This window comes from Magnolia sinica, chromosome 18 (assembly GCF_029962835.1).
Source record: "Magnolia sinica isolate HGM2019 chromosome 18, MsV1, whole genome shotgun sequence".
Taxonomy (NCBI): domain Eukaryota; kingdom Viridiplantae; phylum Streptophyta; class Magnoliopsida; order Magnoliales; family Magnoliaceae; genus Magnolia; species Magnolia sinica.
Window position 1 is genome coordinate 66,574,475 of NC_080590.1, and position 18,552 is coordinate 66,593,026.

General features: G+C 41.7%; 1 protein-coding gene across 1 annotated transcript in view; it reads right to left on the reverse strand.

Moving 5' to 3' along the window:
* The window catches only part of LOC131232261 (uncharacterized), a 43,924-nt gene extending 27,986 nt beyond the window's left edge, over nucleotides 1-15,938 (reverse strand). Inside the window, exon 1 of the mRNA XM_058228496.1 lies at nucleotides 15,786-15,938. Coding sequence (XP_058084479.1) covers nucleotides 15,786-15,860 — 75 coding nt within the window. The 5' untranslated portion in view covers nucleotides 15,861-15,938. The remainder of the gene's footprint in view (nucleotides 1-15,785) is intronic.
* Nucleotides 15,939-18,552: the final 2,614 nt, after the last annotated feature.

An 18,552-nucleotide genomic window follows, 5' to 3' on the forward strand; every position in this document is an offset into this window, starting at 1 on the left:
GGGAAGGACACAATCCGCGTGTCGTGCGGACAACCATTTCCTGCGCTAGAAACATGGGTGGGGCCCAACGTGATGTTTTTGAGAAATTTTCCCCGTCTATCCGTTTTCTGAGATATTTTTAATATGGTAGGCCTAAAATGAGCCGTATCCAATACTCAAGTGGACCTAAAATGTGAGTATTGAACATACACAGTTGAAATATTCGTGGGCCACAAATTATATGGATCAGGCTAATATTTCTGTTTTCAGCTCATCCAAGTAGGAATGACGTTATTAACGGTATGGATGTCATGTAAACATCACTTTCTACCCTAGAAAGTTTTCAACGGTAGGAATTTTCCTACCCACTTTTTACTCTAGTGCGACCCACTTGAGTCTTGGATCCTTCTCACTTTTGGTCTCAAGTCCTAAGATGAGCTCAAAAAAAGGATGTACGGGGTCAATCAATTAATCACCAAGTTGGGACCGTTAGTTGTATAGGCGAAGCTATATGAACACGAGCTATTCGCCTTGATTTCTTGTAATTCAATGGAACCAACCTGTCTGCTTAAGTATATCGTGTAGAATAGTTCTTTGCTTACCATAACACTGCTACGAAACGACGACTTGCCATCGCCTCCTTCCACATGAGGGGAAGGCTCTGCAATGGTTTAGTTGGTATGAGAAGTTCCAACCTCATTTGGGGTGGGCAAAGTTTGTCACAACGTTAAACATGAGGTTTGGACCTATGGAGTATGAGGATTATGTTGGATCCCTTGCCAATATGCATTAGATGTACTGTCCAAGATTATCAAACCCAATTTGAAAGGCTTGCAAACCATACGGATGGACTCAATGAGGCCTTTCTAGTGAGTTGTTTCGTCTGTGGGTTGAAGTACAAGATATGCCTCATCATTCAAATGTTTCATCCTACATCGTTGACTATTGTCATAAGATTGGCCCAGCTCTAAGAGGAGAAGTTAGCAATGCGACGTGGGCAAACCTAGTTTGAAGCAAGTCTAGCCCAACTAATCAAGCCAATGGTTCTAATTGTTATTGCCTCCCATCAAGCAGCTGCCACCCATTGAAGTGAAGGAAAGGAGAGATAAAGGACTCTGCTAACTATGATGAAAATTTCTACCCAACCACGGGTATAAAAATTAAAAGTTATGTTTTATAGAAGGGTCATGTCTAGAAGGGAGGAATCGATGGAAGATACTCAAGTGATCGAAGATGATCCGATTGAGTCAGAAGAGGCCTCACCAAAGATATCACTTCACGCTATAGCTGGTTTAGCTACTTTGCAGACAATGCGGGTTGAAAGACTTCTACAATGACGACTAATTATGGTGTTAATTGAAAGCAGCAGAAAAAACAATTTCAAAGACCCTAGGGCCGTTTGTAAGGCCCGGGTACCGGTTCAGAGTGGTGCTCCATTTGGGGTAATGGTAGTCAACAGAGATTGCTTGGTCAATAGAGATTGCTTGGCCAATAAGGGAAGGTGTGTTGATCTAACCATTCGAGTTTAAGGTGTTATGATCATAGCAAATTTCTTCTTCCTCAACTGGGTGGCTACGATGCGGTTTTGGGGGGCTTAATGAATACAGGCCCTCAAACCAGTCATTTAGGATTTTTCTCAACTCACCATGACTTACACGGACAACAGTCAACTACATAAGCTCAAGGTGGTACAACCCTCACACATAAAGGCCATCAATCAAGGGACGTTTAAGAAGGAGGTTCGTAGGGGGGAAGGGTTATGGTGCTACAACTATATAGTATCACACCACCCACATCAGCCATGATCGAGGACAAAGGATTGCAAAATTTATGGCCGAATTCCAGGATGTGTTTCATGATCAATTTGGCCAGCCCCCACTACGATTTCATGATCATGGCATACCCCTCATTGAAGAAGCCAAGCCCGTGAGCGTCTGCCTATACAAGTACCTATTTTATTTGGAAAAAGAAAAAAAAAAAAAAAAAAAAAGAAGAAGAAGAAGAAGAAATAGAGTGAATAGTGAAAGACATGTATTCTCCAGAGATTATAAGGCCAAGCATGAGTCCATACACGCCACTCGTGCTCTTGGTTCGTAAAGGTGACAAAAGTTAGCGCTTTTGAATTGCCTACCGTTCTCTTAACCAAGTTACAATTAAGGATAAATTCCCAATTCTAGTTACAATTGAGGTATTTGATGAGTTGTATGGGTCCATGTTCTACTCAAAGCTTAACCTAATATCTGAATACCACCAAATCCAAGTCCATGAAGATGATATCCCCAAAATAGCATTTCACACTCACAATGGCCATTACAAATTCCTAGTGATGCCATTTGGGCTCACCAATGCCCCATCGGTCAATTGATCGAGGTGTTTAAGCCATACCTTTGACGTTTTGCTTTAGTCTTTTTCAATGACATTTTCGTATATAGTCAGACTTGGGAAGAGCATCTCCACTATCTTCGTTAGACATTAGAGGTTTTAAGGCAACACCAACTCTATGCTAAGGAAGCAAACTGTAAGTTTGGTCGTCGGGAGACAGATTATATTGGCCATATAAATTTGGCCAAAGGGGTATAGAGAATGCTAGTGTATTATATTTATAGTGTGTCCTTTTAGTGTAAGTGCATGTGCACACTTCCCTATTCCCCTGCAGTGTACTATATGTTTTTTTCATAATAAAATATTATGTGTTAGGGCATGCAAGCCAAAACACATATCATCTCTCCCAAACTCTCCTCCTCCTTCTCTCTCAATATTCTCATCTCTTCTTCACATTATCCTCATCAAATCTTTTTCTACTTGGTATCAGAGCAAGTTCAAGGCATTCCGCATCCAACAGGTTGAGAGGCGACACGTCACCTTGCTGACGTCAGCAGCCGTACGGCTGACGTCAGCGTTGTACGGACGCATGGGCTCTGTTTGAGCTAAAAGTTTAGGGGTTTGATAGATCTTGATTTTAGAAGATTTGTCATGATTTTTTCAGAATTTATTGGACCTCATTTCATGGTATTTTGGGCGAAATAGAGAAATTCGAAAATCGGTTCCAGATTCCGTTTTTCTTCAATCTACCTCAAATCGGTAAGCTTTTCTTCGGTTTCTTTGCTCAAGATGGACCGAAATCTTCCTCCCAAGCTATCCATGGTGGATTTTTTACTTAAGATCAATGTTTGAGAGGTTTTTAACCTCAAATGGGCGTGCGGCTGGGCCGTTTTTCACTCGGTCAGGCCCTATTTGACTGCGTTTCATGGTATTTTGGATGATTGACATTTGTTTGAGGTTTATCTCTTGTTATGTTGAAGGATTGAGTGAGATAGAGTTGTTTGAATCAATCTTTCTTGGCATAGGGGGTCTCTTGGCATAGGTTTATTTCTCTTGGACTCTATTATGGCTGACAAAGGGCCCTCATCTCTTGATATAGGGTCTCTTGAATCTAACCCCTTGCATATTACCTCCATTAAGTTGAATGGTGACAACTATCTTCAATGGGCACAATCTGTAAAAGTATTTTTAGGAGCCCGTGACAAGTTGTCGTATATTTTGGATGATTCCCCAAGCTCTACAGATGTTACCTACAAGTCTTGGACAAAGGAGAATTATCAAGTTATTGCATGGTTGTTGAATAGCATGGATTCCTCGATTAGCCACTCAGTGATATTTTTATCCTCGGCTAAAGGCATTTGGGATACGCTTCATGATATGTTCTCGGAATCTCAGAATTTTTCACGGGTATTCCAGCTTATTCAAGAAATTGGTCGGTTTCAACAAAACTCCAGATCCTTAAAAGACTACTATTCGATCCTTCGGGGTATGTGGGATGAGTTGGATATGTATCAGCCTCTTCCTTCCAAATGTAAAGAGGATCATGAACATGCTCATAAGCAACGGGATGATACTCGTATCATGCAGTTCCTCGCTAGGTTGAGTTCTGATTATCTTCACGTTCGCGATCAGGTTGTTATGCAGGATCCTCTTCCCCCATTGACGACAGTCTATGCCATGTGTCAGCGTGCTATGATCTCTACTCTTCCTTCTCATTCATTTGTGCCACCCGAGCGTTCGGCACATCTTGTTGGCGATCAGTACTCCCTTGGTTTTAGGGTACCATACTTGAGCTCAGGGCGCATTTCTGGTTTTGGTGGTCGTGGTAGAGGCCGCGATCTAGATCGCAGTCGCGGCGGCCGTAGTCTTCGTGGTCGTGGTGGACGTGGACGAGGACGTGATGGTTCCCGCATTTGTTCACATTGCGGTGGAACTAATCACACTATTGATTATTGCTGGCAGCTACATGGTCGTCCTACGTATGCCGCTGCTTCTGTTGCTTCCACTGTTGCTTCTGAGACAGTCTTCCACCCCGACAGCTGAGCAGTCTACTTCAGGGGAGTCTCTTATTATTTCTCGGGCGGCATATGATGCCCTTATGCGGCTTCACATTCGAGATATTCCTGAGCCTTCTCACGCAGCTTCGGCCCAGTCAGGTACCGCCCTTCTTGCGTCATCCTCTCCTACCTCCTGGGTCATTGACTCTGGAGCTTCCTCCCATATGACTGGTAAGTTGCAATTCTTTTCTTCTTATTCTTCTTATTCTTCTCCCACTCAATATGTCACAGTCGCAGATGGAACCCAATCTCCCATCTCTGGGATTGGTTCCATCCCTCTCTCTTCTTCCTTGTCTTTGTCCTCCGTATTGCATGTGCCTCGTTTTCCATTAAACTTATTGTCTGTTAGCTCTCTTACTAAATCACTCAATTGTTCCATCACCTTCTTTCCTTCTTATTGTTTGTTTCAGGACCTACAGACGAAGAGAGTGATTGGTGGGGGGCATGAGCGAGGAGGCGTTTATCTTCTCGATGATACACCTGTTGCCGCTTCCAGTACCCTTTCTCTAGATCAAGAGTCCATGACTCGGTGGCATTGCCGCTTAGGCCACCCATCCATTGCTAGATTGAGACTTTTATTTCCCTCCTTACCTGTCACTAAACCATTATGCTGTGATATTTGTGAATTGTCTAAACATCATCGTGCTACGTTTCCTCCTAGCTCTTCTGGGAGGAAATCTCAACCTTTTCTTCTGGTTCACTCGGATGTTTGGGGACCAGCTCCGGTTACCTCGACTTTTGGATTTAGATATTTTGTTACCTTTATTGATGATTATTCCCGCATGACTTGGATTTATCTTTTGAAATCTAAAAGTGAAGTATTTGATGCATTTAAAGTGTTTTATCATGAAGTGTGCACTCAATTTCATTGTTCCATCAAATCCCTCCATTCTGATAATGGGGGAGAATACATGTCTACTGCCTTTCTGTCCTTCTTGCAGGAACGTGGTATTTTATCTAGGACGTCATGTGCTCGCACTCCTCAACAAAATGGTATTGCAGAACGAAAGAATCGTCATCTTCTTAAAGTTGCTCGCACCCTTCTACTTGGTATGCATCTACCCAAACATTTTTGGGGTGATGCTCTTTTAACTGCTACTTTTCTTATTAATCATATACCCTCACGTATTCTGTCTTATAAATCTTCATTTACTATTTTGTATCCTCATGATAACCCATTTCCTCTACCACCTAAAGTTTTTGGTTGTACATGCTTTGTTCAAATTTTGGATGGGAGTAATGATAAACTTAGTCTCAAGGCGATTAAATGTGTCTTTATAGGGTATACTCGGAGTCAGAAAGATTATAAATGCTTTGACCCATTGACTCGTAAGAAATATGTCTCTGCCGATGTCACCTTCTTTGAGGATCTTTCTTTTTTCTCCTCTCCAGGCAGATCCCTCTGTGATCCTCTTGCGCGTCAGGGGGAGTATAACTGTTATCCTCTTTCCACTAATGATCGTGGGAAAACTCCTCTCCCCTCTATTCAGCATCCTGTTGGTGATATGGTTGAGCCTAAGCCTCTGCGGGTGTATCAGCGTCGAGATAAATCTTCACAAGCTCAGTCATCTACCCTTCCGCTTACTTTGGATGTTGGTTCAGGTGACTCTCCTAACTCGAGTTTAGATCTTCCCATTGCCTTGGGCAAAGGGTCACGATCTTGTACTCAACACCCCATTAGTAATTTCGTTTCATATGATCATCTTTCACCGTCTTTTTAGTCGTTTGCAGCTTCCCTTTCATCACAGACTATTCCTAGATCTCTCTCACATGCTCTTCAGAGTCCTGATTGGACAAAGGCGATGATGGAAGAAATGTCTGCTCTTGAGAAGAATCATACTTGGGATCTTGTGCCACTTCCTGTAGGCCATAAGCCTGTTGGCTGTCAATGGGTTTATACAATCAAGTTTCTTCCAGATGGCTCAATTGATCGCTATAAAGCCCGTCTTGTTGCTAAAGGTTACACCCAGACTCATGGTGTGGATTACTTCGAGACATTTTCTCCAGTGGCTAAGCTTAATTCAATTCGTGTTGTGCTCTCCTTGGCCGTTAATTTATCATGGCCCTTGTTTCAGCTTGATGTTAAGAATGCATTTCTCCATGGGGATCTTACAGAGGAAGTTTATATGCATCAACCTCCTGGCTTTGTTGCTCCTCACAACCCTGCACTTGTATGTCGGTTGAAGAAGGCTCTTTATGGACTCAAACAATCTCCACGTGCATGGTTCGAAAATTTTAGTCAGGCTCTCTTGGAGTTTGGCTTTGTTCGTAGTCATGCTGATCATTCTCTCTTTATATGTCGTCGATTGACGGGCATCATGGTTCTCATTGTCTATGTGGATGATATTGTTTTATCCGGTAGTGATTCTGCTGGAATGAGGGAGGTCAAAGATTTTTTGAAAACCAAGTTTGAAATCAAGGATCTTGGTCCTCTTCGTTACTTCCTCGGAATTGAAGTTGCTCGCTCATCATCCAAATTGGTCTTGTCACAACGAAAATATGCGCTTGATCTTCTCATGGAGACCGGCATGTTAGGGTGCAAGCCTGCTACCACTCCCATGGATACTTCACAGAAGCTTCGACCAGATGATGGTCCTCTCCTTACTGATCCCGAGATGTATCGACGACTTGTAGGCCGGCTTATTTACCTGACTATTACTCGCCCAGATCTCTCATTTGCAGTGGGGGTTGTTAGCCAATTCATGCAAGCTCCCTATACTTCTCATCTCACGGCTGTCTACCGCATACTTCGGTATTTAAAATCAGCCCCGGGTCTTGGCCTCTACTTTCAGTTGCATGGTCATCTTCATCTTTCTGGCTATTCCGATGCTGATTGTGCAGGTAGTACTTTTGATCGCCGCTCTACATCCGGCTTCTGTACCTTCCTAGGTGGCAATCTTATAACCTGGAAGAGCAAAAAGCAGCCAGTTGTTGCCCGGTCCTCGGCTGAAGCTGAATATCGTGTTATGGCTCATGCGACATGTGAACTTGTGTGGCTTCGCAATCTTCTTGAAGAACTTGGCTATCCTCCTTCGGGTCCTATTCCTCTTCACTGTGACAATCAAGCGGCTATCCATATTGCTCGTAACCCAGTTTTCCACGAGCGAACCAAGCATATTGAGGTTGACTGTCACTTTATTCGGGAGAAAGTTGCTTCTAAGGAAATTGTCACTCCTTTTGTTCGATCTGGGGATCAACTTGCTGATGTTCTTACAAAATCCTTGAGTCGAGATGCTCTTCATCGTGTTCGTGACAAGTTGGGCATGATCAACATCTATGCTCCAACTTGAGGGGGAGTATAGAGAATGCTAGTGTATTATATTTATAGTGTGTCCTTTTAGTGTAAGTGCATGTGCACACTTCCCTATTCCCCTGCAGTGTACTATATGTTTTTTTCATAATAAAATATTATTTGTTAGGGCATGCAAGCCAAAACACATATCATCTCTCCCAAACTCTCCTCCTCCTTCTCTCTCAATATTCTCATCTCTTCTTCACATTATCCTCATCAAATCTTTTTCTACTAGGGGTTTCATAGGACCCCACAAAAATCACAACATTTTGGAATGGCCACGACCACATACCTTTAATATGTGCATCTTTTTTTTGAGATGTTATGATTTAAAAGTGTGTATTAAGGGCCTTTTTAATAATCCCCAAAGTTTCATTAAAAAATTCAACCATTTTCCCAACGTTTCCCCATGTTTCCCAAAAAGTGCGATAAACTATGCGATACAAACGATATATCCCGTGCGATAACCAATACGTATCTGTATCCCAAGGGTGCGATACATTGTGCGATACCGATATTTCGAACACTGATGGTAGCCAACAGAGATTGCTTGGTCAACAGAGATTGCTTGGCCAACAAGGGAAGGTGTGTTGATCTAACCTTTCGAGTTTAAGGTGTTATGATCATAGAAAATTTCTTCTTCCTCAACCGGGTGGTTACGATGCGGTTTTGGGGGGCATAATGAATACGGGCCCTCAAACCAGTCATTTAGGATTTTTCTCAACTCACCATGACTTACACGGACAACAGTCAACTACATAAGCTTAAGGGGGTACAACCCTCACACATAAAGGCCATGAATCAAGGGACGTTTAAGAAGGAGGTTCGTAGGGGGGAAGGGTTATGGTGCTACAACTATATAGTATCACACCACCCACATTAGCCATGATCGAGGACAAAGGATTGCAAAATTTATGGCCGAATTCCAGGATGTGTTTCATGAACCATTTGGCCGGCCCCCACTACGATTTCATGATCATGGCATACCCCTCATTGAAGAAGCCAAGCCCGTGAGCGTCCGCCCATACAAGTACCTATTTTATTTGGAAAAAAAAAGAAAAGAAGAAGAAGAAATAGAGTGAATAGTGAAAGACATGTAGTCTCCAGAGATTATAAGGCCAAGCATGAGTCCATACACGCCGCTCGTGCTCTTGGTTCGTAAACATGACAAAAGTTAGCACTTTTGAATTGCCTACCGTGCTCTTAACCAAGTTACAATTAAGGATAAATTCGCAATTCTAGTTACAATTGAGGTATTTGATGAGTTGTATGGGTCCATGTTCTACTCAAAGCTTAACCTAATATCTGGATACCACCAAATCCGAGTCCATGAAGATGATATCCCCAAAATAGCATTTCACACTCACAATGGCCATTACAAATTCCTAGTGATGCCATTTGGGCTCACCAATGCCCCATCGACTTTCCAAAGTCAATTGATCGAGGTGTTTAAGCCATACCTTTGACGTTTTGCTTTAGTCTTTTTCAATGACATTTTCGTATATAGTCAGACTTGGGAAGAGCATCTCCACCATCTTCGTTAGACATTAGAGGTTTTAAGGCAACACCAACTCTATGCTAAGGAAGCAAACTGTAAGTTTGGTCGTCGGGAGATAAGATTATATTGGCCATATAAATTTGGCCAAAGGGGTTTCATAGGACCCCACAAAAATCACAACATGTCGGAATGGCCACGACCACATACCTTTAATACTATGTGTGGGTTTCTAGGCCGCGTAGGGTATTACCATAAATTCATCAATGACTAGGGTAAAATCACATCCTTGTTATCCGCATTGCTCAAAAAGGATACTTGGTTGTGGTCTAATGAAGTTGATTGAGCCTTCAACGCACTTAAAGCATGCCATGACACAAGCTCCCGTACTGGCGGCCCCTGACTTCTCTAAACCATTTACTATTGAGTGTAATGCATTAGGAACAGGGATGTGTGGTGAGTTAATGCAAGAGGGGCGTCCAATAGCATTTCTGAGTTAAGAATTGCATGGCCAGAACTTAGTTCTGTCGACCTATGAAAAGGAGCTACTTACACTTATCACAACCATTCACAAATGAAGGTTCTATCTCTTAGGCTAGAGATTCATAGTACAGACCGATCAAAGGAGTCATAAGCTCTTATTGGAACAATGACTACCCTGGCACAACATAAGTGGTTGTCTAAACTGTTGGGGTTATGATTTTATAATCGAATTCAAAAGGGGCCAAGAAAATCGAGCCTCTGATGCCTTATCCCGACATGATGAGGAAGCTGAGATCTTGGCCATTTCTATACCAGTGGCCACTTAACTAGACAAGGTGTGATTGGAGACTTCAACCAATCCTTATTTACAAGTCCAAAACAAGGAGTTGGAAGGCAAGACTCTTAATCAACAAAGATATGCATTCAGAGGGACTCCTCTTTAGAAAAGGGATAGTGGTAGTAGGGCCCACCTCACAACTATAGAATCTTATTCTCATGGAGATGCATGAAACCCCATCCTCGGGTCACTCGGATTATCACAAAATCCTTAAAAGGATCATAGATATATTCTATTGGCCGAGGTTGTGCAAAGACGTACAAAGATGTGCAAAGACGTGCAAAGGTTCGTGAAAGAGTGTGACACTTGTCAAAGGCCCAAGGCTGAAAAATGTGGCTCCACCTAGTCATCTCCAACCGTTATAGATCGCAAAGCAAGTATGGATAGAAATCGCCAGGGACATCATTAATGTTTTGTCTCCATCCCATGGCAAGACAGTCATCTTTGTAGTTGTAGATCGATAAAGTATGCAAACTTCTAGCAATGGCTCACTTATACACAGCACTTGTTGTAGCAAACACATTTAAGCTCCATGGGATGCCAATCTTCATTGTCAATGATCGGGATCTAGCATTCACCAGTCAATTCTAGAAAGAATTGCTTTGATTACAAGGAAACTCGGCTTCAAATGAGTTCATCATATCATCCCTAATCCGATGGCCAAACAAAAGTCATAAACCAATGTCTAAGCTCTTAAGAACTACCTCCGATGCTTCACAAGTGTGAGGCCCAAAGTGAGCCATATGGCTTCCTTGGGCCAAATGGTGGTACAACACCACCTATCATTCAGCAACACAGATGACTCGTTAAGAGGCAGTGTACAGGGTACCATCACCAAACCTAGCCACCTACACTCCTGGAACCACAAAGGTACAAGTTGTAGAGACAGAGTTATGGGACAAGAACTAGGTTTTAAAACTATTCAAGGAGCATTTGGAGTCAACACAAGAACGTATGAAGACGTACGTCGATCACCACCAGATAGAGCAAGAATTTTTAGTTGGAGATTTGGTCTATCTCATATTACAGCCTTAACATCAAACTTCCTTAGCGATAAGACGGTCTCTCAAAATATTGCCCGTTATTTGAATAATATCTGGTCTTTCAGTGAATTGGACCAATCACATACAAACTCGACCTTTTCCCTTAGTTCCAAGATCCATCCCATGTTCCACGTCTCGTGCCTTAAGAAAAAGTTAGGGAAGCAAATTCAGGCATTCGATGTGTTGCCACCTCTTACTAAAAAATGCATCCTACAACCCCTACCACAAGCAATCCTTGATTGTAGGTGCTAGTCTCGAATTCGGCCACGCAGAACACGTGTGGATTGTGGACGTGCCAGAATCGATAGGGTCCGATTCAAACCATGACCACCAACCCCTAGCGTCGAGATAGAGCGAGGTTCAGTTGTGGGCTCGACCGTTCGTCTATTCATCCAACTGTCGTGTGCTCGTTACTCGGGTGATTGGTAGAGGTTGGGGCTCTTCCTCCAATGAGCTCTTTTTTGCCTTGAAAATTCAAGAACTTTCGAAGGTGCAGCAATTGTATGGTCGAAACGGAAAAGATTGGAGAGACATGAATGTAGGAAAAGGCATGACTTACTACTACACTAGGATCACTGGCCTAGCTGAGAGCAGCAGGGTGCTTCCTAGAGTAGCAGGCTAATGAGCGAGGCAAAGGCAATACCAAAGATTATAGCGTATAAGCGTAGGCAAACAGATTCCTAAGCTAAGGTCTTTCTTCAAATCCAGCACGCAGGCACAAATGGAAGGGAATTACAGCTAATGTATACGACTAAGAATCAATCCGACATATGTGCAACGACAGACTGACTAGATCTGTACTAAGGGTCCGCTGCTACTGAGTAGGGGAGAATTAAACCTAGATACACAGCGTTGTGCTAGATTTGTATTGGGTTTTTGGATTTGGAGAGGGATCTTTTACTACGGATCTGCTTCTGCTATTTATAGCTTTCTGGAGGAGACGGAAGAACAACCACCAGTCCACATGGCGCCTTCGCGTGCAACCAACTGAGAAAAGAGCGGTTACATTTCATCGATCATAATATTATCTTCATTGTATGCTTAGAATGTGCTTTGAGGTTGATGTGGCTGGAACAATTACTTAACTTTATCTAGAGAAAACCAAAATGCCGAAAACACTCTCGAAAAGGTGAGCCAATCTCCAAATCCCTGGCACATGCTTCTCAAATATCTTCTATGCCACGTGGCTAAATCTGCACCGTTTATCTGGTCCATACGGATTTTGGTACACACATTGTCCCCTCACATTTCTGGCTATTCGACAAAGAATGGCTAGCAATGTGATCTTGCATTAATGGGCTAGCCACGCGTCAATCTCTCTGCTTCTTGGATAGCAAACGGCATTGCTATCTTTTTATTCTTTTTGTGTTTTTCATTAATGTCTCCTACATGTCGACAATAAAATTATTTAAATATTGGCCATTGATACCCGATTTTATAATATTGTCATCTAAATCTTCTAATATGTAAGCACCTCCTTTAAGGACTTTGTGAACAACAAATATGCCGTCCCATGTAGGTGACCATTTGCCCAATTCACTGTTGTCTTTACCGCCAAATGTCAAAACCGCTTTCCAGACTAATTGGCCTTCGGCAAAAGACTTGCTTCGAACTTTCCTGTTATAAACTTCCGATACACGATACTTATGTCGTTCTAAAGCATCTAAAACCTTGAGCCGAATTTCATCTAACTCATCTAATTCAATGAGCATGGCCTTAGTAAATTCTTCAGGAGTTAGTTGATTCTAATAGGCTATCCTTAATGGTGGGACCGTTATTTCCATTGATAACACAACATCATAGTCATATGTCAAGGCAAAAGGGATTATATTCGTACCCATCCTTGGGGCATTATGACAAGCCCAAAGTGCCTCTGACAACTTCAGATGCCATGTTCTCGGGTTATCTTCTATCATTTTGCTAATGATATTTTTGAGGATTTTATTTGTGGACTCTGCTTGGCCATTTGCTTGCGCATAATATGGTGAAGAGTTCATGATTTTAATTTTGTATTCCTCAACAACTGTTTTGACTTGGGCAGCATTAAATGCTATCCCATTATCAATCGTTATCGATTCTTGGATGCCAAACTTATGAATGATGTGTTCTTGACTGAACTCAATCATGTCGGTGTGTTTGACCTCTCTCATAAGTTTCGCTTCTACCCACTAGGTGAAATAGTCAATCACCACAATGATGAATTTATGTCCCTTGGAAGATGGAGGTTTCACCATACCTATTAAATCCATAGCCCAGCCTCAGAATGGCCATGGCTTTACTATCAGATGCAATACTGTAGCGGGTGATTGTTGCACAGGACCATGTTGTTGGCAAGGTCAGCAACTAATGTTCGAAGTATCGATATCACTACAAGTTTCGCTGGGCCAGGAATATAGAAACAATATCGATATCGTCGATAATATCATTGATAACCGGAAATGCGGGGAAACGTAGGAAAAATGGTGGAATTTTCAGCGAAGCTTCAGAAGATGTTAAAATGTATATATTTGTATATTTAGAAATTAAAAAATTGTAAAAAGAATGCATACATGACAAGTTTCCATTTAACGGGGCCTTAAAAGCATGTGCTGTTGTAAGAAATCAATCCAACCATCCCCTCCGACCTATTTAACCATCCAACCTCCCATCTAAACATCCATCGATATTGCAAAATATCAACAACACATGATATTTCACCAAGAAATCATCAACAATTGGAAAGAAAACGAAATATTGTGGTCTTAATATCTCGCGTGTTGCGATATCGATAATCTCAAGATATTATCAATATTATTAATGACAAATTGAACACTACATACAACCATGTGCCTATGTAAAAAAATTTGAAATAATTTTTTTATTAATAAACAAAATTTCGATATCAATATGTTGGAGATATTATTGAAATATCGTCAATACACTAATGATACAAGCATTACCTAGAATTTACATAGTCGAAAATATTGGCGATACATTGGCAATATTGATGCATTGGCAATACAAGTGACACCTAGAATTTACAAAGTTAAAAATATTGACGATTGCATTAGCGATATTGATACGTTGGCAATACTTAGCGATACATTTCTAATACTTGGAATTTCTAATACTGTCAGCGCTATCGGTATCGGTACCAGTGTTATCGGTATCGCTGAGTTGGAGATAAAGATAATATCGGAGATATTTCAATAATATTAGAGACAATTCAAGCACTGTCGGCAACCATGAGCATATCTGATACAAAGATCTGTCATGTTCAGCCAATAATACCCGTATCATTGGATTATCATATCTAATACAAAGATCTGTCATGTTCCAGCCCGATGAACCCCACAAATACCGTCATGGGCTTTACTCATAACCCTTAGCGCTTCTAAATATTCAACTACGGTCAGCCCAGTGTATGAGCATAAGCGAACGGATTCCTAAGCTAAGGTCTTTCTTTAGATCTAGCACGCACACGCAGATGGAAGGGAATTACAGCCAATGTCTACGACTAAGAGTCGGTCCAGCGTATGTGCAGGGACAGACTGAGACTAGATCTACACTAAGGGTCCGTTGCTACTGAGTGGGGGAGAACTAAACCTACATACACAGAGTTGCGTTGGATTTGTAGTTGGGGTTTTGGATTCGGAGAGGGGTCTTTTGCTCTGGGTTTGCTTTTTGCTATTTCTAGCTTTCTAGGGGAGACGGAAGAAGAACCGCTAGTCCAAGTGGCACCTTCGCGTGCAACCAGCTGAAAAAAGAGCAGTTACATTCATCAATCATGATCTTATCTTCGTTGTATGCTTAGAACGAGCTTTAGGGCTGACGTGGTTGGAACAATTGCTCGCCTTTATCCAAAGAAAACCAAAATGCTGAAAACACCCTAAAAAAAGGTGAGCCGATCCCCGAATCCCTGACGCATGTTTCTCAAATATCTTATGTGTCACATTTATCTGCTCCATATGGATTTTGGTACAAATGGTAGGATGGTTAAGTGTGGGAACCAAGATGTTACTGAAGTCCTGATTCAATGGCAGGGTTCACCCATACAAGATGCAACATGGGGGAAGTACCAGTCCATCATTGATCGTTTCTCAGACCTTCACCTTGAGGACAAGGTGGGTGCAAGGGGGGAGGAGTGATGCATGCCCAAGTGAATGGGGCTGCATGAGAACCCATGTTTATGGTGAGTAGTAGAGTCAGTTAGGGTGAGTGGGGGGAGATTGGGTTATTGTACGTAGTTATGTTCAGTTATGGTGAGTAGTGGAGAAATGAGCCATTGTAAGTAGTCATTTTCAGTTACAGTGAGGTGGCATAAGCCTATGGGGTGCGTTGCATTAAATATCCATGTTAATGAAAGAATTACACTGAGGTTTCATCCCAAAAACATTTCTCTGTTGAAAATATGAGGCACGATCCCCCTCGAAGCAGATCCAACCAACGGCTTGCCTTCTTCTGATCTTTTAAAAATTGGTCGAAAGAGAAAAGGTAAACTCAACAGTGCGGTGGGCCCACCTTGATTCCAAAGAGGAATTTGCACCGTAATAAGGTAAGAAGAATTATCACTGGATTATTGCTCTTCAAAAACGTTAGATGTTCGGAATTTCACCCGAAAAGAAATTTAAAAAAGAAGAAGAAGAAGAAGACAGTTCGAATCCATAACGAAAAGTAAGAAATCACAAAAAACTACCCAATTTCAGAATCCTAGAAACAGAAACATATATTGAAGAAAAGATAATCAAAGCATGACAGAATTTCAATAAACTACCCCGAGAGGGAGAGAGAAAATTACATGGGGAGGAGTGGAATGAGAAGGTTCTAGAAGCTCTCTCTTCACAGATTCTTCTTCTTCAACCTTTGCAGCCATTGATCAACGGCGCCGAGGAATTTTGGGGTTTTGAAAATTTTCCAAGAGACCATATTCATGTCTATGGTAAGCGTGCAATGAATCTCCTGTACGTGCCACAAATGTGCCAGCATGGAACATAGTTAAAGAAATCTAATCCATCCATCAGAGTCGTGCCATTATTTAAATGAAAATTCCCAAGAATCAACTTATTTCTTTGGTCAGATGGGCCACGATTAATGAAAGAAATTTACGGCTGAGAAAAACTTAACAAAAGCTTTCTAATTCGTCTACCTGTTAATAATGTCCACTTGCTAAGCGGAACAGCTTTTGTTTTGTGGATGACACCATCCAAACGATCAGAACCAGTTGATGGATGGCTTGGAAATTACACCCGTATGCCAGGGTAGCACATGTAGCGGCATATGGATGGTTAGCCTTGTACACGCGCGAAATTTCTGCACGGGGCTCTCAGGATTTGTCGTATGACTGGAACCCAGCTAACTCAGTTAACTCGCTCCACTCAGCCCGGATAAGCTTTATTGGCTTGGCTTGAAAACTGAGTTCAAGATGAGCTGAGCTGTTTAATTGTGAACTCAAAAAATTTTTGAGCCAAGCGCCAACTGGCCCAAGTTTGACTCAACTACATTCGTTTTATATATCTTAATTAATTAATTAATTAATTTTAAATATATATAGCTTCCTTTTATATTTTAAAAGTGCCCATTTTAGTTTTCGCCCTATTCACAGGCTCAAGACTTTGAACTTGAGCTTGGCTCAAGTTTGGTCCGAGCTGCTAAGTGAACTGAATCGAGTCTAATACTACTTGAGAGCAGAGTTGAATTCGAGCCGAAGTAAATTGTTGGCTGAACTGAGCCAACCTTGGCATGGCTTGGCTCAGATTGGCCCGATGTGTAGCTCTGTTTGTGGATGTGGCCAGCCTTTATCTTAACCGAGGTAGAAAGACAAAAATAGGTATAAAATATAATCTTAATCTAAGAAATGTTTTGAGAATCCTCACTCCCAAACCCAAGCACGGGTGCTACATTTTAAGCACAGGCCTGGTCCTCAGGGTAGTAGATTTTAAGCAAAGGACCATGTTCTACCCCTGTATTATCGGCTGCCTAGCGCATTGCCACCCTAAGCACATTATACATTCATATAGTTTAAATTATACAAAATGCAGTTTGTTTTAGATGGTTCATGGTCCCAAAATATAGTTGATTGAGCAATCTTAACCTTTGGTTCATGCAAGTTGGTCAATATTAAGATTAATGTAACTTTTCAACTTTCAATTGATACATCTAACTTGGAGCTCACCATTGGCACCACCATTTGTGCACCTGTTTGTACCAAAATATTGCAAATTAGATCAATGCTGCATATCATGATATGTGGTATATGGGATATTTAAGGTACGTGCCGAAAAGACGACAACTTTAAGCTACCTTAGTATTGCAGTTATCTCTGATGAGGATGGATGACTGTTATCACCATGTCAGAGGTGGAATGCGTTTGGCAAAGGTACACCATGATCAAAAAAAAGAAAAGAAAAGGGTGTAATCGTTCTTTCCCAGCTGGTTACACGAAAAGATGCCATATTGAACGATCAGTTATTCTCCCTTTACTTGAGTATTTCGACTAGAAACAAGTATTGTGGATTGAAATATCCACATTCAATAAGAACAAAGGAAAATCAAAGAACAAATATCATCATTTCATTTCATTAATTTGAATTATTATTACATCCATCGCATTGCCCTTAATTTTAAAACAAAGTATATTTAAGTGATACAATGAAAAATAGTTTAATAATAATTTTAGCAGCATAGCTATCGGGTTGTTCAGAGAAATGTCAAAGTCCAGCACCTTACCTGGCTTGGCTCATTTTACTAGGGATTTGCGGTAAGTGTTCTATTCCTTTTTTTCCTTGCCTAAACTTTCCGCATATTTCTTTGTCCTCCCCCCTTTGTTAATAACCGTATTATTCTTTTGTTTTTACAACTTTGCAGTAAACCATTCGTAAGAATTCGAGGGCCTTCGACATAAGATCAAGGGGCCTACTGAGTATGGTGCATCTGGCGAGCTAACCACTTTCTTAACTTATTGGCTCAGTCACGCAGTGCTTCCGAGCTCTAAGTAAGCTGACACCATCTGATCAATCCTATTTGTGGTCGCGGGAACAGTGAAAGAGGGCAAAAAGTACTCACTGGCCCCTCCAGTCATCTACTCCTTATATCGCACTTTTGGCGATGTGGCTACACATTGTAAAAGCTCAATAGTCGGAGCATTCCTTCGCTTATACGCCATGGCACTACTTCGTGGGCTGGCTTGGCGTGTATTTTCCCTGGACATATGACGAGCTGGAGAAAGCATATGTGAACCCAGATTGTCTCCCATTGTGGCACTATCAAGGGTACAAAATGATAAAGAAGACCCACAACTGGGTAGTAAATAAAATTGAGAAGACCGAGTCTACCGACTTCTTCCAATTCTCGCTCTCCAACGTTACCAAAGACAGGGATGTTGTGGATGAAAACTCGTTGTCTCCGAGCGAGCACATGTTTTTTTTTTTTTTTAATCTATGTCAAGTCAAGCAGTCTTCCACAGAGGGAGGGTGGTAAATTCTGGCGTGAACCCTACTACCCAGTAGGTTCGTATGCCAGTTTAGTTATGACCATTTGGTCCCGGAAGATTGTAGAGTCGTGACCCG